The sequence below is a fragment of the Nerophis ophidion genome, linkage group LG02 (genome assembly GCF_033978795.1).
Source record: "Nerophis ophidion isolate RoL-2023_Sa linkage group LG02, RoL_Noph_v1.0, whole genome shotgun sequence".
In the NCBI taxonomy this organism is placed as follows: Eukaryota; Metazoa; Chordata; class Actinopteri; order Syngnathiformes; family Syngnathidae; genus Nerophis; species Nerophis ophidion.
The window spans coordinates 55,668,714-55,693,246 of NC_084612.1; the positions used below are offsets into that span (position 1 = coordinate 55,668,714).

Consider the following 24,533-nt stretch of genomic DNA (forward strand, 5'->3'; position numbering starts at 1 on the left):
TCCATTTTATGTCGGAATTTCCTCCAGGAAACTGCTCATGTTTAAGTGAATGGAGAATAAAAAAAGTAAGTAAATCACAGTTTATTTTCAATTTCATACAGACATTGACAAAGTGGCCACTGCAAACTCCACCCGATGAGACAACTTTAGCACAGCAGGCAACTTTCTTTTCTTTTTTTTCAGTTGTTTAATTTTCTCAGAAACTCTATAAAAACGTTTTTTACAATACATTTTGGAACCATTTCTTATAGGTATGCGGCATTTTTGCTGTGCTTTCTTTTGTCTTTTTGCTAGAAGTGCGCTCGTTTGCCTTGTGTGTGCTTGAGTCCGAGACAAGACACCCTTTTGTCCATGCTGCATTGGAATTGTTAAATGACTTTAATCTAGGGCTGGGCGATATGGCCTTTTATTAATATCTCAATATTTTTAGGCCATGTCACAATACACGATATATATATATGGATATTTTGCCTTAGCCTTGAACGAACACTTGATGCATATAATGACAGCAGAATGATGATTCTATGTGTCTACATTAAAACATTCTTCTTCATACTGAATTAATATATGCTCATTTTAAACTTTCATGCAGACAAACCACAACTAAGTCAATTTACCAAAACTGTACTTATTAAACAGTGATTAAGCAGTGGCACAATTATTTATGTCATTCAGTGTTTCCCACAGGTCAGGCATCTATTTGTGGTGGTGTGGTCGGGCGGCTGGGGGGAAGGCAGCGGCGGCGTTGACCAAGAAGAACGCGGAGTTAGAATATAATTACAACACTTTATGTACATATTCATATACATATTTATATAATAATTACATATTTATATAACATGTAACTACAAGCTCCATTCACAGACAAGAGTCCCATTGCTTTTATGAGCGGTCACGCAAGTCAAAAGCCGAAAAATAAATAAATAAATAAATAAAATGTTTTATTTTTTATTTTTTTATTTTATTTGTGGCGGCCGTAATTCTTTTGTGGCGGGCCGCCACAAATAAATGAATGTGTGGGAATCCCTGTCATTTCCAAAACAGAAAGTGCAAAAAAAACATTTTTAAAACAAGCTAATAGTGCACTTTTGTGCATGATGTCACTAAGGTGACATATCAAAACAACACTAAATTAAAGTGCACTTTTTGTACAGAACGCCACTACAATAGTTTAAAACAAATAAAGTGCACTTTTGTGCATGATGTCACACAAGATATTTCAAAAAGTGTAGAATGAAAATGAGCTGCATAAAAGGAAATCAAATAGTATATGTCCTTCGCTTTGTGGTAGGTTACATCGGACGTTATCTCCTGTTTTTGACTATTTTTGTTCATACGGCGTTGATCAGGAAATGATAGATATCAGACTCAATTGGGTCAGTGCTGGTTGCTTGGGCATTTTGCTGGGTTTGGCACTGGCCGGAGATGTTGACATGCAGAGTTTCAAGCACTCCTCTTTCTCTAGCGGGTGACTGTTCAAATGATGCTAGAAATTAGTTGTGATACTACTTTTGGTAGCAACACTTTTGCTGCATACTTTACAAAGTACGGTTGTCTGTTCAACATCTTCCCGCTTGAAGCCAAACCACCGCCAGGCGATGGACCCTTTGCTGTTTTTTCTTGGGAATCAATTCTTCTTCCTCAATTTGTTACCTGGTTCGCACCTTCTTGCTCTAGTATTACCACTCGCACCGCTCCGCTTGCACCACCTGCCGCCGATAATTTACCCATGCCACTACCTCTCTGCTCCGCGAGGGTGTATGACGTTGCACAGTATGTGACATATGTAAGAAGGTGAGAATAGCCTGTAGTGTAATGCCCGCAGCGAAAAGCAACTGTGTGAGAACGTATACTCGAATACTCACAAAATAGTCATTTTCTACATCGTACAGAGACAAACCAGCAATATATCGAGAATATTTGTCATATCGCCCAGCCCTGCTTTAACCAGTCAAACGGCAGTGTAGCAGACTGGGCGGATTACACATGGAACGGCGGGAAAACTCTTCCAGACTCCATGAGTACATCCCCGAGGCCAGTACATCACCACCGGGAATATCCTTTCCCAGACCTGCTTTGGTCAGGCTTAATCGCCTTTGTACTGGTGTCGGCCTCTTCCACTCAACTATGTGCAAATGGGGTATGGTTTCATCTGCGACGTGAGTTTGGTGCAGACTGCTGACATCCTGTCCCATATACCACCATCCTAATGGGAATCGTGGTCTGGCAGCTGTGGACGAGAGATTGGTTGAACACTTGCCCAGCTGTATAGTAACCTGACTCTTGGCAGATGCTTGTAGTTCGCTGAGCTCCACACAAGGATCTGGGATCGAGGGTAATACAAACTCCCTCAAGATAGCAAAAAATAATGAACCAATCAGGATCGCCGGGCGTGATTTCATAGATGTGACATAGCGGTGAAGCAACTGTTCGAGTCGTGTGCTGACATTGATTCTGCTATTGCCCCTGTGTTGTTGAATCTATCAATCTACTGACATTGCTGCGTTGTTTCAGTAAACGTTCTCTAACTTTTCGCTCTGTCGTTATGCAATATATCGACTTTTCTGTTTTGGATTTCCCAGCGTCGCTCTCATCAGCGTCACGGGTTGATTTCGATGTGAGTGGTTGAAGTAGCACGTCATTCAAGATAACGGACAAGTGGTCTATCCAATCACATGAAATTATTTTTTTTTTTTTACAAGGCCCCACCTTCTGAAATACATCTCCCATTGAGAAGTCCCAGGTCCTTGTGTGGAGCTCAGCAAACTACAAGAATCTGGCGAGAGTCAGATTAGCTGCATATCCAAACGAAGAAGAAGAAGAAGTCCGAGGCACAGAAACCAGACCATCGTCCAGAATACACTTTGTCAAATAGGATAGGATAGGTCTTTTTTGTCATTGCACAAGTACAGCGAAACTTTGTTTTCACCACAAACCTTTTCAAGATTAGACAAACAGTGTACAGAGTTACAGAACAGGAACGCTGAGGGGTCGCCACAAGGCGCCCCGTAAAAGATGGGGAAAAAGGTAAAATGCTAGGGAAGGATGAGTAAAAAAATACAATCTAGATAGGGCTCCTAATGGGGCCCAGTCTGGTGTAGGAAAAAAAAAACTTCCATAGCAAAGCACATATACATATTACAACGTACATCTCGAGACATCTAACAGAGCAGTAATGCTACTTCTGGTAGGCCACAGCTCTCAGGCGCTGACCATCCTTTCATCACCCTATGGGATTTGCATCGAGGGCGTTGGATTTGGGGGGGGGGGGGGCTGTATGCGTGTGGCGTAGGGCTGGGCGATATTGCCTTTTTTTAATACCGCGATATTTTTAGGCCACATCACTATATACGATATATATTATGATATTTTGCCTTATCCTTGAATGAACACTTGATGCATATAATCACAGCAGTATGATGATTCTATGTGTCTACATTAAAACATTCTTGTTCATAGTGCACTACTGTATGCTACTTTTAAACTTTCATGCAGAGAAGGAAATCACAACTAAGTGAATTTACCAAATTTACTGTATTTATTAAAGTTTTTAGCAGGTGACTTTTCAAATGATGTTACATATTAGCAGTAATTCTACTTCTGGTAGCAATGCTTGTGCCCCACACTTGACAAATTAAAGTTGTCTATTCGACATATTCCCGCTTGAAGCAGAACCAAGGCCTGTTTTTCTTGGGAATGAATCCTTCCTTCATTTGTTACGTGATTCGCACCTTCTTTCTCCGCAACAACCCGCTAGCATCACAGCTAACTTTAGCCACGCCGCGACCTCTCCGCTGGGCGGGGGCGTGTACATATGACTTGACAGTAAGTGACGCATGAATGTGCGCCTGATTGTCTGTGAGGACACAGGAAAGAAGAGGAGAGTGTAATGCCCGCAGCTGCGTGAGAACGTCTACTCGAATATTACGATAGTCATTTTCTATATCGCACAGAGACAAAACCGTTTATCGATATATCGCCCAGCCCTAGTGTGGCGTATATTTTTGAGGGTGCATGTTTGTGTGTAAGACTGCAGTGTGTCTCTGTTCCGCGGCCTTGATGTCATGCAATCGCTAGTCCAAAGTCAACAACAGGTGTGTGTCCATGAGAGACAAGAAGGGAGTTTGTTGTGTCTTCGCCGCACTGTCCTTCGGGAGAGTATCGAAGCCAGGGAAACAGTCCAATTTCGAATGTTTTGTATACGAAAGAAAATAAAATTTGCTTTTCACTCTAAATTGTCTATGGTGCTATTTATAATGCCATAAATAAAATCAATCTTACTGTCAACTCTAGGACGTCCGTATGGCCGCCATGTAAAACAGTCCACAACTTAATTCAAAGTGTGGCCCATGTGGCATACGAGAAGCTGCATGCCATGGCAGCACACAGCTGAGTGGAGATTGGCTTTGTTGGCGTCGTTTAAGTCCTGATTGTCACCCTGACAAACCTTCTGACCTACATTCAGTGTCGTCGCCTTCCCATCTCTTCATGCTTCTTCAACTCCATCCGGCTTTGTTCCCAGTGCAGAGTGTCATCCCCACTGAATCACACGGGCAATTTGTAAAGGACAGCCTTCCTATTAGTTGGTGACAGTGCAAAGGAAAGTGTGTCAGACTGACGGATGCTGCTTCTTCTCTTCCAGAGACTTACATAGCGGTTTTTCCTTCTCTATAATCTCTTTTTTTTTCTTCTTGTTTTACCTGGCTGATTGCTGGCTATGACCGCTGATGGACGCCAGTCATCTGTAAAATTGACTCGCCCCGAGAGACGCTTCAGGTAATGGGCAAAAATGATACAGAGAGGGAAGAAGTTATGTTGCATTTATTTTTTATTTTTTTTGCAACAAAGGTAGTAAAGTGTCTTAAGTCATATTTCCACCAAGTGGTAAAGCTAAAGAAAAGTTGATTTGTTCATAATGACAAAAAATTCCCTTGCTGTCAAAAATGCATGAATTTGCTGCATCTTTTACAGAAAGTTTTAAGAAGTAAAAATGTTTCAATAACTCTGAATCAGCTTGTAATTTAATTTATTTTGAAGTGTTCGAAAAACACAGTACTTCAATAAATCATAATATTATTAACATATGCCTTACCTACTCAGAGGCCAAGTGGTCAGAGTGTCCACCCTGAGATCGGTAGGTTGTGAGTTCAAAACCCGGCCGTGTGTCTTGTGACCATAAACATCAATCAATCAATCAATGTATATTTATATAGCCCTAAATCACAAGTGTCTCAAAGGGCTGCACAAGCCACAACAACATCCTCTGTTCTGATCCCTCATAAGGGCAAAGAAAAACTCACAATCCATCGGGATGTCAATGTGAATGAATACGAGAAACCTTGGAGAGGACCACAGATGTAGTCCTCTAGAGGAGACTGGATGCAATGGACGTCGAGTGGGTCTAGCATAATATTGAGAAAGTCCAGTCCATAGTGGGGCCAGCAGGAGACCACCCCGAGCGGAGACTGGTCAGCAGTGCAGAGATGTCCCCAACTGATGCACAGGCGAGCGGTCCACCCTGGGTCCCGACTCTGGACAGCCAGCACTTCATCCATTGCCACTGGACCGTTGCCCCCCATTTTTACAAGGGCGGCTGGGGCAGAGCAGAAAAGAAAAGAAACGGCAGATCAACCAGTCTAAAAAGGATATCTATCTAAAGGCTAGAGTATACAAATGAGTTTTGAGATGGGACTTAAATGCTTCTACTGACGAAGCCTCTCTAACTGTTACCGGGAAAATGGGAGCCATTACCTCCCTGCTTGGCACTCAGCGTTTAAATCACCAAAAATGATTCCCAGGCGCGGCCACCGCTGCTGCTCACTGATCCCCTCACCTCGCAGGAGGTGATCAAGGGTGATGAGTCAAATGCAAAGAATAATTTTACCACACCTAGTCTGTGTGTGACAATCATTGGTACATTAATTGTTTAAACTGAGCCAAAGTGCTTGGTTACAAAGGGTGTTTATTGTCTTTGGTTGGTGATGCTGCCTTCCCCTTTTACAAGTTTTCTTTCGAATTTCACCTTCAATTGACAAGAGTAATCTGTCGCCTAAAATTAGTCCAAGGGTGACACATTTGGTGCTCGTGTCTTGGCACTCGCGCTCTGTTGGAGGAGTTTATCCTGCACTTATTCATTATTCTCCTGAAACCATCTGATTTGGGTTGAAATGAGGTGGGACTGACCTGTGTGTTGGTTTAGCTTTGTCCCCATTGGAAGCAAATTTGATGACAGCCCAAAAAAAAATAATAATAAAAAGCTAATAAAAACACCACATGGGTGCTACTTGGCTGTGGAAATGATGGTGTTGGAGGGGAAGGCAGCTTTCTGTGCCCTACATCCCTCCACAGACAGCAAAGGACAGTTTCTGTCAAGACTTAATGGCCCTTGTGACTTCTCAGCTCAACCTCCAGAATCCTGACAGAGTTAGGAGGGTTTTGTTCCTCCCTCTGTTTCTACCTTCTATACAACAGGTGCCACAAAGCTAGGTCAAAAAACAGTCGCCTCCCTTTGCGTATCACCATTTTCCTCTCCAAACAAACTGATGATGAATTATGACTGTCCTTCCCCTTTTTAGGTTTCTATACCATCTTGTCTACAACAGGCTATTATTGGTTCGCATAGCTGACTTTGAAGCAGCTGGGGACTAGTCCAGGATAGGGGGGCAGTATTTCCCACAGGACCGCAATCTACAGTACAGGCCAAAACCTTTGGACACACCTTCTTATTCAATGTGTTATCTTTATTTTCATGACTATTTACATTGTAAATTGTCATATCAAAACGATGAATGAACACGTGGAGTTATGTACTTAACAAAAAAAGGTGTAATAACTGAAAACATGTTTTAGATTCTAGTTTCTTCAAAATAGCCACCCTTTGCTCTGATTACTGCTTTGCACAGTCTTGGCATTCTTTCCATGAGCTTCAAGCACAAATGTGAAGTGAAAACCATTTCCCTAACCTCTTGAAGCTCATCGAGAGAAGGCTAAAAGTGTGCAAAGCAGTAATCAGAGCAACGGGTGACATAGCCTTTTGTGTTTTTTTCCTGGCCTAACATAAAATCCGCTGTACCCCGGTATTGAGCACTGTATAACGAATAAACCACACTCATTCGATGTTTTGTTTTTTTGTTTTCAGGACTATTTACATTGTAGATTGTCACATCAAAACTATTAACGAACACGTGCAGTTCTGTACCTAACAAAAAAAGGTGAAATAAATTAAAATATGTTTTATATTCTATATTCTTCTAAATAGCCACCCTTTGCTCTGATTACTGCTTTGCAGACTCTTGGCATTCTCACCAACAGACTGTGTTCCACTAATGTTGTGATTAATATTATTATTATTAAACGTTTAGGATAAAACAGCATGAAGAAAGCGAAGCTTTAGCAGTTTGAGGATTGATGTTTCTTTTTTTGAATTGTTTTCCTTCCTTTTTTATATTTATTTACACTGTTACCTAGGGGTGTAACGGTACGTGTATTTGTATTGAACCATTTTGGTACGGGGGTTTCGGTTCGGTTCAGAGGTGTACCGAACGACACGGACATATTAAGTAGCGCACTGCATGTTGTGTAAACAATGCACACCGAGGCACCATGAATTGATTTACGTGGACCCCGACTTAAACAAGTTGAAAAAGTTATTCGGGTGTTACCATTTAGTGGTCAATTTTATGGAATATGTACTGAACTGTGCAATCTACTAATAAAAGTTTCAATCAATCAAAAAAACAAAAAACACAGCATGCTAGCAACGACTGGGCTATGATAGACTGACCACACCTCCTCTTTTCACGGGATATGTCCTCTTTGCGGAGCTGTCCAGGTGGAGTTTCTTTAATGCCTCGAATGTCCGGCATTTTAAGTTCGGGTTGCGTGTATTTTCAATGTACGTTCAGGGTTAAGAAGGGGTTAAAAACAAACATTTGTGAGGGAGGGGCAGAGACAGAGAGAGCGAGAGAGTTATGATAAACGAACATGCGTCGCTAGGCTCTGCTTTTTAACCATAGATTTATCAGATTTAATTTTTTATTATCTATAGCAGGGGTGTCAAAATTGTGCCCCGGAGGCCATTTGCGGCCCACAGCTAATGTTTTAAAGGCCCACAGCACATTCTAAAAATACTATTAAAATAAGCAAAAACATAAACAAAAGTGAAATAAAAAAGCTTAAAGGCTAAATGTAATTTAGAAAAAGTTGCAATGTTGACTAATAAAACAAAGCTGTTTTTTTTCTTTCAAACTGTCATTGCTCAAAACATAATATTGAATGAAAATCAATGTTATTATGAATTATTGACCTATCCAAGTTTCCGATTACTTCACATCAAATATTCCACTAAGAAAAATATTTTTGGTGGAAGATTTAGCAAATTTGTTCAAAAAATGTATATTTTGTCGTTTTCTTACTGTACCGAAAATTAACCGAACCGTGACCTCTGAACCGAGGTACGTACCGAACCGAAATTGTTGTGTACCGTTACACCCCTACTGTTTCCTCTATTTAAAACTGTATGTTTAAACAAAAACATTACCAAAGTATATTGTCTTTTACACAAATATAATATAGGGTTAAATGTCTACACATTCACATACAGTCATGGTCAAACGTTCACATACACTTGTAAAGAAAGGGTTTTGAGAGGGTTTTCACTTCACAGGTGTGCTTGAAGCTCATGGAGAGAATGCCAAGTTTGCAAATTAGTAATCACAGCAAAGGGTGGTTATTTTGAAGAAACTAGAATATAAAACATGTTTTCAGTTATTTCTTCTTTTTTTTTTTTAAGTACATAACTCCACGTGTTCATTCAGAGTTTTGATATGACAATCTACAATGTAAATAGTCATGAAAATAAAGAAAATACATTGAATGAAAAGGTGTGTCCAAACTTTTGGCCTGTACTGTATTTGTGGTTATAGGTTTTCTTTAGGGCTGTCAAACAAAAATATTTAATCGTGATTAATTGCATTTTGTTCATAGTTAACTCAAAATTAATGTGAATAATTACAGATTGACATAATTGCTCATAATTAATAAGTGTACCCTAAACAGATCATTTTCAGGTTTTTAACACTGTGGGTGGACAATTACTTTGCTATAATGAAATGTGTTTTAAACATTTTGCTTTTTTTAAACAACCACATTTTTAAGGATAATAAAACAACAAAAATGCCTGCAGAGCATTGGTGTTTTGCCAGAGTTTGTATTTTGTAAATACAGAATGTGTGTTCCTTTTCTCGGAGCGCTTGCATTTAAAGTATGAGCACCACCATGTTCAAATAGTAGTTTCAACCAGTAATAACACAATCATTGTTTTGATTGTCAAAGATGTTAGGTAGTGTAAAACGTGATATTTCTCCCTAACTAAATGCTTCTGATCTTCTGTACATTACATGTTGTACAAGTTAATGGTATTCATATCTTTACATGACAAGGTTTTGACCTTCTCTTTTTCTTTTAAAAAGTGTAATATTCAGCCTGCTTAAACACTGTAATCTTTTCGTGTCGTCTTCGACAGTCCTACTTGTCGGTCAAAGTGTCCCAACTTGTCGTATTATATTCTCAGCCATCTACTTTCCAGGTGAGCGGCATGGTTTATGATTTACAATAAACTTACAGAGTGTAGGGAAGCGAGGAAATAGCAGACCACTTGATAATGGAAACATAGGGACAAACAGAATTGATTACTTTGCCGCTATTGTTTGTCTGCGTTAGCGCTTACAATAACAATACCACTCAAACATGGTTAATATTCAAGTCATGAAATGTAAATTGAGTATTGTTGGCACTTTTTCAATGGTAATCAGATTCAATGGGCGGAATAGTGGCGCTGTCATTGGCTCCTCTGTACGTTTTTTTGTTTAAGTGTATTACATATTTAGAATACAGTAAGAAAAAAAAATATCCATCCGGTATCATGTCTTTCATAGTGATTGTGAACGATTGGAAATATTCCATGGGGAACTGCACTTTTTTGGAATTTCTTCTTTCATTTACAATCCATTTTTTTTAATGCATTATAACTCGTACATAAACGTTAACAAAAGTCAGCTAACAATGTAGCCAATGAAAGTCGCTTTCTTCAACCTATTAAGCGCTCTAGTAAACCTCCATCAGTGTTTTATAAAATAACACTAATTATATATGTAATGTAGTAACAGGTACACTCAAAATAACATGTACTATTTACGTATTTTTCTCATTTTAAGCACACAGCTACTACAATTTCACAGATGCAGCCCAACGTTCGCTATTTCCTTCAACAACTACTACTAATACTAATTATTGCAGACCTTATGAGAGACAATGAGGACTATTTTGGTACAAATAATGGTCCGGAACCTAGATATTTTTGAGCCTGAATATACTTAGGAAGAGCTTCAAGTTTTAGAACCTGACAAGAAAGACAAACTATGTACATAATAAAACAATCACTTACTTTAGAATGCTTGCTGTCACTGGGATGCTGACTGATGGCATGTTCATATCTTCCCTTTTTTATGAAGAATAATCATAAGCCACCCAGAGGTAAAAAATAAATAAATAAACAGGTGGTGCAAACGAGCACTTTTCTTGTCTTTCTTGCCATCTCCGTTTATGTTGAATGTCAAAGTTTACCAACTTCTCGATTTATTGCCACAACCTTCTACTATGTAGGTGAGAGGCATGATTTGTAATATAGAATTCACTTTCACCAACTCAGTGGCGGTACAGCTGATCACCAGCTTAATAATATAGCAGCATAAGCTATTTAGCGATCCCACAAAAAAACGTATATCTGCATTATCCCTTATAATAACAATATTGGTAATACTTGTCCAATATTCAGGTTATTGGCGTTATTTTTATTTTTTTGTGGGCTATGGGCAGACGAGTGTATTCCCATTTGCTGCATTGTTAGCCTCCTCGTACATGCCATATTTTATGACTTAGAATGCATAAAAAAAGAAAAACGTGTTTTTGTCTTACATAAGGATTGTAAAAAATGGTCAAAATAAAAAAAAATACAGTGACATTTCTCTCTTAAATCACTATTTACTTTATTTTTTTTTTTCATTTCGTCCACTTTTAACCCGCCCTAAGCGCTAATTGCTTGTAAACGGCTTCCATGCCAGTGCACGTGATAACTATTGCTCTGTTGTTAGTTTGGAAGTCATCTTTCAAACCGCTGATTAAATGACAGTGTCAATTTTACTTAAATGTTTAATTTCATTATTTATATTAATTCAAGTAACATTTTAACACTATGCAGCAATAGATATGTCAAAAGGTTAAAGCTACAGCCTACACAATGGCATTGGTGGTACTAGTTTACTATTTTGGAGTTGATTTAAAAGGAGTTTCCATGGTGTTCGTCTAACAGCAAACAAATCCAAACATGCCTGTTACCAGATCGCACATTTTCATCAGATTGGAACAGAAAACTCTTCATAAAGGCTTCCTACATAGTTCAGGAGGTCCATATAGAATGCTTAAATGTCACAGCAGCAGAGGGACTCTGCAGGCCACATCCAGATTAGATAAGCTGAAAATGCTGAATCCGTTTTCTCGTGCCCTCCTTGGGTACATTGAGGCTGTAAAAGTCTTTTTGTAGAAGTGCTGATTGTTGCATAATTAACAACCATGCTGATAAGTCACATACAAGCACACAATTCTATTAAGCTATGTACAATATGACCACTTTACTGAAGTCATGTATCGGAATATCGCACTACAATACGTATGTAACCAACACACTTTTTGTAATACTTTGGTTGACATGTTTTGTGACCTCATGATGCTTTGTTTATAGGTTTATCTTCAACAGTTACTTTTCACTCTTTCAAACACACAACCCTGCACCAAAATAATATATTTTCACCTTATAGATTTTGAGGTTTAAGCTCTAGTTCGAACGTTAACGGGGAACTGCAGTTTTTTGGGAATTTTGCCTATTGTTCACAACTATTATAAGCAAGTAAGTAAGTAAATTTGATTTATAAATTGCTTTTCACAGGTAAAATCACAAGGGGTTGACGTCATACGCAAATACGGTGTTAGCTTTCACTGTTATGCTGATGACACCCTACAAGCCTCTAAAGCTGACCAACACACCGGACTGTAGTCAGCTGGAGGCGTGTCTTAATGAAATTAAACAATGGATATCCGCCAATTTTTTGCAACTCAATGCCAAAAAAACGGAAATGCTGATTATCGGTCCTGCTAGACACCGACCTCTATTTAATAATACAACTGTAACATTAAACAACCAAATAATTAAACAAGGCGACTCGGTAAAGAATCTGGGTATTATCTTCGACCCAACTCTGTCCTTTGAGTCACACATTAAAAGCGTTACTAAAACGGCCTTCTTTCATCTCCGTAATATCGCTAAAATCTGCTCCATTTTGTCCACTAACGACGCTGAGATCATTATCCATGCATTTGTTACGTCTCGTTTCGATTGCTGTAACGTATTATTTTCGGGTCTCCCCATGTCTAGCATTAAACGATTACAGTTGGTACAAAATGCAGCTGCTAGACTTTTGACAAGAACAAGAAAGTTTGATCATATTACGCCTATATTGGCTCACCTGCACTGGCTTCCTGTGCACTTAAGATGTGACTTTAAGGTTTTACTACTTATGTATAAAATACTACACGGTCTAGCTCCATCCTATCTTTCTGATTGTATTGTACCATATGTCCCGGCAAGAAATCTGCGTTCAAAGGACTCCGGCTTATTAGTGATTCCTAAAGCCCAAAAAAAGTCTGCAGGCTTTAGAGCGTTTTCTGTTCGGGCTCCAGTACTCTGGAATGCCCTCCCGGTAACAGTTTGAGATGCTACCTCAGTAGAAGCATTTAAGTCTCACCTTAAAACTCAATTGTATACTCTAGCCTTCAAATAGACCTCCTTTTTTGACCAGTTGATCTGCCGCTTCTTTTCTTTTTCTCCTCTGTCGCCCCCTCCATTGTGGAGGGGGTCCGGTCCGATGACCATGGATGAAGTACTGGCTGTCCAAAGTCGGGACCCAGGATGGACCGCTCGTCGGGACCCAGAATGGACCGCTCGCCTGTGTATCGGTTGGGGACAGCTCTACGATGCTGATCCGACTCCGCTTGGAATGGTTTCTTGTGGACGGGACTCTCGCTGCTGTCTTGGGTCCGCTTTGAACTGAACTCTCGCGGCTGTGTTGGAGCCACTATGCATTGAACTTTCACAGTATCATGTTAGACCTGCTCGACTTCCATTTCTTTCGGTCCCCTAGAGGGGGGGGTTGCCCACATCTGAGGTCCTCTCCAAGGTTCTCATAGTCATCATTGTCACTGGCCTCCCACTGGGCGTGAGTTCTCCTTGCCCACTGGGTGTGAGTTGTCCTTGCCCTTATGTGGGTTCTTCTGAGGATGTCGTAGTCGTAGTGGCTTGTACTGTCCTTTGAGACATTTGTGATTTAGGGCTATATAAATAAACATTGATTGATTGATTGATTGTACTAAACATAGGTGAAGTAAAACAAAAATTCAATTTAAAACAACAGGGGCAACATTTTCCAGTAAGCGTTGGACTCCACCAAGGCTGCCCTTTGTCACCGATTATGTTCATAACTTTTATAGACAGAATTTGTAGGCGCAGTCAGGGCGTTGAGGGGTTCTGGTTTGGTGGCTGCAGGGTTAGGTCTTTGCTTTTTGCAGATGTTGTGGTCCTGATGGTTTCATCTGGCCAGGATCTTCAGTTCTCACTGGATCGGTTCGCAGCCGAGTGTGAAGCGACTTGGATGGGCATCAGCACCTCCAAGTCCCGAGTCCATGGTTCTTGCCCGGAAAAGGATGGAGTGCCATCCCCGGGTTGGGGAGGAGACCTTGCTCCAAGTGGAGGAGTTGAAGTACCACAGAGTTTTGTTCTCGAGTAAGGGAAGAGCGGATCGTGAGGTCGACAGGCGGATCAGTGCGGCGTCTTCAGTAATGCGGACGCTGTATCGATCCGTTGTGGTGAAGAAGGAGCTGAGCCGGAAGGCAAAGTTCTCAATTTACCGGTCGATCTACGTTCCTTTCCTCACCTATGGTCATGAGTTTTGGGTTGTGACCGAAAGGACAAGATCACGGGTACAAGCGGCCGGAATGAGTTTCCTCCATCAGGTGGCGGGTCTCTCCGTTAGAGATAGGGTTAGAAGCTCTGTCATCCGGGAGGAGATCAAAGTAAAGCTGCTGCTCCTCCACCTCAAGAGGAGCCAGATTAGGTGGTTCGGGCATCTGGTTAGCATGTCACCTAGTAGTCCACGGGGAAGACCCAGGACATGTTGGGTAGTCTATGTCTCCCGGCTGGCCTGGGAGCGCCTCAGGATCCCCTGGGAGGAGCTGGACAAAGTGGCTGGGGAGAGGGAAGTCTGAGCTTCCCTGCTTAGGCTACTGCCCCTGCGACCCGACCTCGAATAAGCAGAACAAAATGGATGGATGGGTGCCATCTTGCAGTCCCTATACACACACCATAATAATACTTGTATCTCTGACTACGGTAGCCGTAATGCTCCGACAATCCATCAAGCGGTGCGGCTTTATAGCTTACCAAAGTCGTATTAAAACATTTTTTACAGATTTTGAACGCCGTTTGTAATGTTCTATATTTTCAATGGAACATTTAAAGTTTGGGTGTTTTTTTACTGCAGTCACATTGCAGTCTACACACATCTCTTATGTGTGACTATCATCTACTGGTCAAACTTATCGTTACATTAAAATAAAATAACTTTGAGTACAGTTAGCTATGGGTGTAACGGTACGTGTATTTGTATTGAACCGTTTCGGTACGGGGGTTTCGGTTCGGTTCGGAGGTTTACCGAACGAGTAGACATGCTAGCAGCTAGCAGAGTAGGACAACATGTTAAAGCCAGAGCTGAAAGACCCTCCTGACTCGTTAAGATCTCCCGTTTGGGAACACTTTGGCTGCGCGATACAACAATGGAGGACGGAGGTTTGCCAAGATTGTTCAGCAGCTGTTTCTGACAACACGTCAAACATTGTTTTGCACCTTTCCTGCTTCCGGCTCCTATAGTGTCTCCCTTGCGCGCACAACCCTTCACTCTACCCGGCAGTTGGTCTCCACAGCTCCAAACTCCAGGGTAAATGAAGGGTCCAGAGATGATTTGCAAATCGTGGCTTTATTGAGGCCTTGCACACAGCCAATCCAACAAAACACTAGCCACTAGCTCTACTGCTCCCTCACCTCGCTCGCCCGCACACTGTCTGACGTCACATGCTGTCACATATTAAAGGGCCACACACACACATACGCTACTCTCATAACACAGTGGTTCTCAACCTTTTTTCAGTGATGTACCCGCTGTGAACATTTTTTTAATTCAAGTACCCCCTAATCAGAGCAAAGCATTTTTGGTTGAAAAAAACAGAGAAAGAATTAAAATACAGCACTATGTCATCAGTTTCTGATTTATTAAATTGTATAACAGTGCGAAATATTGCTCATTTGTAGTTGTCTTTCTTGAACTATTTGGAAAGAAAGATATAAAAATATCTAAAAACTTGTTGAAAAAGAAACAGGTGATTCAATTATAAATAAAGATTTGTACACATAAGTGTAATCATCAACTTAAAGTGCCCTCTTTGGGGATTGTAATAGAGATCCATCTGGATTCATGAACTTAATTCTAAACATTTCTTCACTCAAAAAGAAATCTTTAACATCAATATTTATGGAACATGTCTACAAAAAACGGTGAGCGGTGTTGATGAACGTGGACCCCGACTTAAACAAGTTGAAAAACTTATTGGGGTGTTTGCATTTATTGGTCAATTGTATGTACTGTACTGTGCAATCTACTAATTAAAGTCTCAATCAATCAATCAAAAAAAGCACTTTATATGAAGAAAGGTTTTTGTTAAGAAACCGTTCTGAGCCGTAACTTATTTATTTTTTTATATGTTATATATGTATTAACCCTGGCAATGGATCCTGTGTGTATATGTATGTTATGCCATTGTTTACAAAATTGGTAATTAAATAACCAAAAATGTATATTTGGTGGTTTTCTTACTGTACCGAAAATGAACCGAACCATGACCTCTAAACCGAGGTATGTACCGAACCGAAATTTTTGTGTACTGTTACACCCCAACAGTTAGCACAACCAGAATTATTCCGTATATTAGATACACCGTGTTATAAGGCGCACTGTCGAGTTTTGAGAAAGTTAAAGGGTTTTAAGTGTGCCTGGGTGTGTTTGTCTGTTCCTTAGTTAGTTGGCAACATAGAACTCATGGGTGGATTTTGATGAAACTTTCAGGAAATGTCCGAAATGAGATAAGGAACAACTCATAATTTTTTTTTCTTCTGGTTTACGGCATGGATTCAGGTTTTTGTTGTTGTTTCCTCTACTATTGTAAGTTCGAGCCAGGCCATGATCTGCAGGAGCTTTTCCAGTGTTGTCACCTTAATCTATGATGACAAAATGTACGTCTTAACAAATACATCACGTGACATGCGAAGATACACTCCCATCCAAATATCGGGGTTAAAAAATACCATAAATGTGCATTTGAATGGTTGGATTGTGAAATGGAGGCAAGGGAGAAAACAATAGGAGCGGAAAATGTATGGAAAACAACAACTCAACCGAAATACTACTCATGATCAAGAGTTAAGGACTGTAGTTAAAATAAAACCAAATCCCCTGCAAAACAGAAATACTCGTGTTAAAAACGGACTCGGTAATGAGAAGCCTCACCATTCTTGATCACTAAAAAAATTTCTTCGGGCATGCTTTAGTGTTTTCACGAGGATTGTGGGAACATTACTTGCCATCAAGACAGTGCATGTGGATTAAGGGAACTCATCCCAAAGAGTTTTTGTCACGCAGGCATTGTTGCATTGACTCTTCTGGTAAAATAGGATGAGCACTTGCACTTCCGGTCTTTGGTACTTTACATTAGTTTGGGGCAATACTACAAATGTGGGTATGTATCCAATACAAAGTAATTGCGGGTGCAGGATTACTTTTTTTAAATGTTCAGTCATTGAACAATTACATTTTTGATCACAACTGTATTAATTATTTATTGTTTATCATGTTTTATTGATTGTGGTTTTTTTCTAATTAATTTTATAGTATTCACATTGTATAGCACAAACAACTACATAAAAGCAAAACTTACTCTTGGTTTCTCATTGAACAATTAAATTTTTGATCACAACTGTATTATTTATTATTTATCATGTTTTATTGATTGTGTTTATTTTTTTATTCCATTTTATAATATGCTCATTGTATAACACAAAGGACATTTTTATGATACAAATAATATTTTGATTATATAATTTTAGTGTCGACCACGTACTGATACTATACTTGGTATGATTAACTCTTTTTGTACCAAAACGTTTTTTGTGTACAGTGCAGGCCAAAAATTTGGACACAATTTTTGTGTCGTTTAATTTTTATTTTTATTTTCATGACTATTTACATTGTAGATTGTCACATCAAATCTATGAATGAACACATGTGGAGTTGTGTACTTAACAAAAAAAAAGGTACAATGACAGAAAATATGTTTTTTATTCGGCCCTGCGATGAGGTGGCGACTTGTCTAGGGTGTACCCCGCCTTCTGCTCGAATAAGCAGTAGAAAATGGATGGATGGATGTTCTATATTTTCGTTTCTTCAAAATAGCTGATTACACTCTTTGCATTCTCTCCATGAGGTTCAAGCTCACCTGAGAAGTGAAAACCATTTCAGGTGACTACCTCTTGAAGCTCATAGAGAGAATGCCAAGAGTGTGCAAAGCAGTAATCAGAGCAAAGGGTGGCTATTTTGAAGAAACTAGAATATAAAACATGTTTTCAGTTATTTCACTTTTTTTCTTTAAGTACATAACACCACATGTGTTCATTCATAGTTTTGATGTGACAATCTAAAATGTAAATAGTAATGAACATAAAGAAAACCCAATGAATGAGGAGGTGTGTCCAAACTGTTGGCCTGTACTGTGTGTGTGTGTGTGTGTGTGTGTGTGTGTGTGTGTGTGTGTGTGTGTGTGTGTGTGTATATATATCTATATATATATATATATATATATATATATATATATATATATATATATATATATATAGTTGAGGTTTCTGTGGTTTATCCGTTATACAGTGCTCAATACTGGGGTAGAGCGGAATATATGTTAGGTCAGGAAATAACACAAGAGGCTATATCATCCATACAAGCCTGTTTCGCAGGTTTCCCTGTGAATCAGCCTTCTATATATGTATTTATATAATTGTATATTTTATTCTTTATTTACATGCACATTCTTGCAGCATTTCGAATAGTTTGGAGGTTAAGGATTGTATTTAAAGTCTAAGTAGAATTTGTGCTGTTGTTCAATCATGCTTATTTGTAAACATTTTATACCTCTATACTTTTCTCTAGCCTCTGGGACCGCGTACCCCAGCTCGCTTCTGCGTGCGGGGACAACAGTCCCACGCCGCCAGCCGCGCCGTTGAAGACGAGCGGCCGTGGACTGGCCAAGAAAGTCTGGCTCAGGACGACCCGGAGATGTGGGACCTCTTACTGAAGGAGAAGGACCGGCAGTGTCGCGGCCTGGAGCTTATTGCTTCTGAGGTAACCTTTTTATCAATGATTACCTAACAGATCCAAAGTTCTCAATGCTGGATTAGATAACTGTTAATAGATACCATTTGTTGGGTCAGTTGTTGTTAATCATTTCAAATGTGTTGTGCAAAACAATCACACAGTTTGCTTTTGGATTGTTTTCTTTTTTTTATTCCAAGGCTGAAATGGGAAATCTTATTGAGTGCAGACAAGGTGTTATGCTGCCTCTTTTCCCGCCTCCTTGTTGCTGGCTTCCGTTTCGGCACAGTAGTTGTTCAGTGAAGTATATCCTCCGCCTCTCTCCACACAAAGCCAGACCGCTTTGCAGCAAGATAAGGTTGATATCTCTATTCTGCCTGTCCCCACTTCACACCCGCAAACCTGAGCAGCTCAGTGTGTCTTAAGTCGGGCTCTCTTTAAAAGCAATCTTGGTATTTACCATGTGTGTTTGCAACACACATGGTAAATATGCATTAAGTAGACAGTATAATAGGTACACCTGCACAACTGAACGGAATATTTATGCTTAGTTTTGATTGCCACTGTCAATATGCTCATTTCTTGTCGTAGTTGCTAGTTTCAAGAGGAAAGTGTTGAGTTTTTGTGGCATCTGGCATCCCTTCATTAGTCCAGACTTAGCCATGGCACCATGATCACTACATCAATCAAACACAGTATCAAACTACCCGACGCACCAATAAATCCTGCCTTTTGCGAGGATTATATTTTTAATCTGTTTGAGAGAGGTCTTTATTTATTTACATGCTCATTTATTTTAGTGGTGGCGCTGATTTATTGTGCATGGTTATATGAGCATTCTTGCTAAAGTTTTTTTTTTTAAATATAAAAACAAAGATAATAGGCAGTCGCACGCTTCCAATGAATGCAGCTTCAAGAGAGCAAAGAGTGCTAAAATAAGGAGAAATGACCCCCTTTGTGCTTATGCTGAATGTGTTTTTTAGTTAATTACTCAATCTTGAAATTAAATACATCCATCTATTTTGTATATTGCTTGTCCTAATTAGGGTAACGGGTGAGCTGGAGCCTATCCCAGGGCACTTTTTTCACAGCCATTAGTGAAATTGTGCCAGTTCGCGCGCACATCTTAGACGTGCTGTATAAATGTTTTTCAGTCAGTTTCTGTCCAAATAAATCTAAATGTTTATATTTGCACCTCCTATTGAGAGAATTAAGTTAAAGTAGCAATGATTGTCACACACACACACACGAGGTGTTGTGAAATTAACCTCTGCATTTGACCCATCCCCTTGTTCACCCCCTGGGAGGTGAGGAGAGCAGTGAGCAGCAGCAGTGGCCACGCCCAGCATTAATTTTTGGAGGATTTAACACCCGATTCCAACCATTGATACTGAGTGCCAAGCAGGGAGGTAATGGGTCCCATTTTTATAGTCTTTGGTATGACTCGTACTCGTATGATCACACTGCTCAGCCTTCCTGGTAAAGTCTATTCAGGTGTACTGGAGAGGAGGCTACGCCAGATAGTCGAAGCTCAGATTCAGGAGGAGCAGTATGGTTTTCCTCCTGGTCGTGGAACTGTGGACCAGCTCTATACTCTCGGCAGGGTCCTTGAGGGTGCATGGGAGTTTGCCCAACCAGTCTACATGTGCTTTGTGGACTTGGAGAAGGCATTCGACAGTGTACCCCGGGGAGTCCTGTGGGGAGTGCTCGGAGAGTATAGGATATAGGACTGCCTGATAGTGGCGGTCCGCTCCCTATATGATCAGTCGACAGTAAGTTGGACCCGTTTCCAGTGAGGGTTGGGCTCCGCAAAGGTTGCCCTTTGTCACCGATTCTGTTCATAACTTTCATAGACATAATTTCTAGGCGCAGTCAGGGCATTAAGGGGATCTGGTTTGGTGGCTGCAGGATTAGGTCTCTGCTTTTTGCAAATGACGTGGTCCTGATGGCTTCATCTGGCCAGGATCTTCAGCTCTCACCGGATCTAGTTCGCAGCTCAGTGTGAAGCGACTGGGATGGGAATCTGCACCTCGAAGTCCGAGTCCATGGTTCTCGTCCGGAGAAGGGTGGAGTGCCATCTCCAGCTTGGGAAGGAGATCTTGCCCCAAGTGGAGGAGTTCAAGTACCTCGCAGTCTTGTTCACGAGCGAGGAAAGAGTGGATCGTGAGGTCGACAGGCGGATAGGTGCGGCGTCCTCAGTAATGCGGATTAGGGTTAGTAAGTCGGACTCGTATTCAATGAGGGTTGGACTCCGCCAGGGCTGCACTTTGTCATAACTTTTATGGACAGAATTTCTAGGCACAGTCAGGGCGTTGAGGGGATCTGGTTTGGTGGCTGCAAGATTAGGTGTCTGCTTTTTGCAGATGATGTGGTCCTGGTGGCTTCATCTGGCCGGTAATCTTCAGCGACTGGGATGAGAATCAGCCCCTCCAATTCCGAGTACAGGTTTATCGCCCGGAAAAGGGTTGAGTGCAATCTTCGGGTTGGGGAAGAGATCTTGCCCTATGTGGAGGAGTTTAAGTACCTCGGAGTCTTGTTCGCGAGTGAGGGAAGAGTGAATTGTGAGATCGACAGGCGGATTGGTGCGGCGTCTATGGTAATGCGGACGCTGTATCGATCCGTTGTGGTGAAGACGAAGCTGAACCGGAAGACAAAGCTCTCAATTTACTGGGTGATCTACATTCCCATCCTCATTTATGGTCATGAGCTTTGGATTATCAGAGAAAAATACAAGATCACGGGTACAAATGGCCGAAATGAGCTTCCTCTGCCGGGTGGCGGGGCTCTCTCTTAGAGATAGGGTGAGAAGCTTTGTCATCCGGGAGGAACTCAAAGTAAAGCCGCTGCTCCTCCACATGGAGAGGAGCCAGATGAGGTGGTTTGGGCATCTGGTCGGGATGCCTCCCGAACGCCTCCCTTGGGGGTTGTTTAGTGCATGTCCGGCCGGCAGGAGGCCACGGGGAATACCCAGGACACGTTGGGAAGACTGTCTCCCGGCTGGCCTGGTAGTGCCTCGGGATCCCCCGGGAGGAGTTGGACGAAGTGGCTGGGGAGAGGGAAGTCTGGGCTTCCTTGCTTAGGCTGCTGCCCCTGCGACCCGACCTCGGATAAGCCGAAGAAGATGGATTGATGGATAGTATGACTCGTATGAATCAGCATATATTCATTTAAACAGACATGCTAGATTGATTGCATGCCTTATTTTGCTCACTTAAGAGACACAATTCTCTTTTAATGACCTTAGTACATCAGTTTTGCAGGTTTTTTAATACACGCAAACCTTTAGTCAATCAGGCCGTTTGTGTTATTGTATCTTTTATCCCGTAAAATGTCCAAAGTGTAGTTGAAATCCTAGTGTTGGTCCATTGGAGTCAAAACTGCAATAATTATGTATTATTGTATCTTTTGTCCTGTAAAATGTCCAAAGTGTAGTTGAAATCCTAGTGTTGGTCCATTGGAGTCAAGACTGCAATAATTATGTATTATTGTATCTTTAGTCCCGTAAAATGTCCGAAGTGTAGTTGAAATCTTAGTGTTGGTCCATTGGAGTCAAAACTACAATAATTATGCAGTCTAGTTTCCTTTGTCATTAAAACACTTTATTTTGCCATTTCTGTTGACCTGTACAACTCATCTGCATGCCTTTGGTTTCACTTTAGAATTTCTGCAGTCGGGCTGCTCTGGAGGCTCAAGGCTCCTGTCTCAACAACAAATACTCCGAAGGATACCCGGGGAAAAGGTAAGCAATCGCGCTGATGTACTCCAATATTCGAGATATATTAGACATTATTACCGTTTTTGTCACATTCACCGCTTACACGTGAGGCCTCTTAATTTATGCATTGTACGACAACTATTAAAGGCTTTTACTTTTTACTGTGTTGGTGTCCGCCCCCTTTTTTAATCAATTAAATTAAAGTGCAATCTCAATGATGGGCCATATGTTGCTCTCTCATCTGTAAATCCACTGAAAAGCTTTGAAACAAGAGTTGTTCAGCATTTAATCCTTTTGCATCTGCTAATACAAAGGTACTACGGCGGAGCAGAGGTGGTGGATCAAATTGAGCTCCTTTGTCAAAAGCGAGCCTTGGATGCTTTTGATTTGGACCCAGCAAAGTGGGGGGTCAACGTCCAGCCTTATTCTGGCTCCCCGGCCAACTTTGCAGTCTACACCGCCGTGCTTAACCCCCACGACCGCATCATGGGCCTGGATCTTCCTGATGGAGGACAGTCAGTACTTCTATGCTTGCATACATCACAGCACTGTTTTTCAACCTTTTTTGAGCCGAGGCACATTTGTTTGTGTTGAAAAAAAATGCGGAGGCACACCACCAGCAGAAATCATTAAAAAACGAAACTCAGTTGACAGTAAAAAGTTGTTGTCGCAATTGCTGGATATGACTTTAAGGCAGGGGTCACCAACGCGGTGCCGGCGGGCACCAGGTCGCCCGTAAGGACCAGATGAGTAGCCCGCTGGCCTGTTCTAAAAAATAGCTCAAATAGCAGCACTTACCAGTGAGCTGCCTCTATTTTTAAAATTGTATTTATTTACTAGCAAGCTGGTCTTGCTTTGCTCAACATTTTTAATTCGAAGAGAGACAAAACTCAAATAGAATTTGAAAATCCAAGAAAATATTTTAAAGACTTGGTCTTCACTTGTTTAAATAAATTCATGTATTTTTTTTACTTTACTTCTTAGAACTTTCAGAAAGACAATTTTAGAGAAAAAAATACAACCTTGAAAAATTATTTTAGGATATTTAAACACATATACCTTTTTACCTTTTAAATTCCTTCCTCTTCTTTCTTGCCAATTTCAATCAATGTTCAAGTAAATTTATTGTTGTTTTAAAAATAGTACATTTTAATTTAATTCTTCATTTTAGCTTGTTTTTTCGACAGAGAATATTTGTGAAATATTTCTTCAAACTTATTATGATTAAAATTTCAAAACATTTTTCTGACAAATTTAGTAAATCTTTAGAATCAAATTGAAATCTTATTTCAAAGTCTTTTGAATTTCTTTTAAAATTTGTTCTGGAAAATCTAGAAGAAATAATGATTTGTCTTTGTAAGAAATATAGCTTGGTCCAATTTGTTATATATTCTAACAGAATGCAGATTGGATTTTAACATATTTAAAACATGTCATCAAAATTCTAAAATTAATCTTAATCAGGAAAAATTACTAATGATGTTCCATTAATATATATATATTTTTTTTTTCAAAAAGATTCGAATTAGCTAGTTTTTGTCTTCTTTTTTTCGGTTGAATTTTGAATTTTAAAGAGTCAAAATTGAAGATAAACTATGTTTCAAAATTTAATTTGCATTTTTTTCCTGTTTTCTCCTCTTTTAAACCATTCAATTAAGTGTTTTCTCATCATTTATTCTCTACAAAAAACCTTCCGTAAAAGGAAAAAAAATGTATGACGGAATGGCAGACAGAAATACCCATTTTTTCATATATATACACCGGTGTATATAGATTTATTTATTAAAGTTAAATTGAGCAAATTGGCTATTTCTGGCAATTCTTTTAAGTGTGTATCAAACTGGTAGCCCTTCGCATTAATCAGTACACAAGAAGTAGCTCTTGGTTTCAAAAAGGTTGGTGACCCCTGCTTTAAGGCATAACCAAGCATGCATCAATATAGCGCTTGTCTCAAAGTAGGGGTACTGTCACCACCTGTGACATCACACCCTGACTTTTTTGGACTTTGTTGCTGTTTTCCGGTATGTAGTGTTTTAGCTCTTATCTTGCGCTCCTATTTTGGTGGCTTTTTGTCTTTTTTTGGTATTTTACGGTTGCAGTTTCATGTCTTCCTTTGAGCGATATTTCCTGCATTTACTTTGTTTTAGCGATCAAGAATATTTCAGTTGTTCTTCTTCCTTCTTTGTAGGTACATTGTTGAGTCTCATTTCATATTCGAATGTACATTGTCTTTTTTCCAC

At 40.2% G+C, this 24,533-nt stretch overlaps 1 protein-coding gene across 1 annotated transcript in view; it reads left to right on the forward strand.

Annotated features, from left to right (window-relative positions):
* Positions 1-24,533, forward strand: part of shmt2 (serine hydroxymethyltransferase 2 (mitochondrial)) — a 78,556-nt gene that overhangs the window by 24,857 nt on the left and 29,166 nt on the right. The window contains exons 2-4 of the mRNA XM_061886865.1: positions 18,417-18,608; positions 22,238-22,317; positions 22,608-22,808. Of these exons, the coding sequence (XP_061742849.1) occupies positions 18,417-18,608; positions 22,238-22,317; positions 22,608-22,808 (473 nt within the window). The remainder of the gene's footprint in view (positions 1-18,416; positions 18,609-22,237; positions 22,318-22,607; positions 22,809-24,533) is intronic.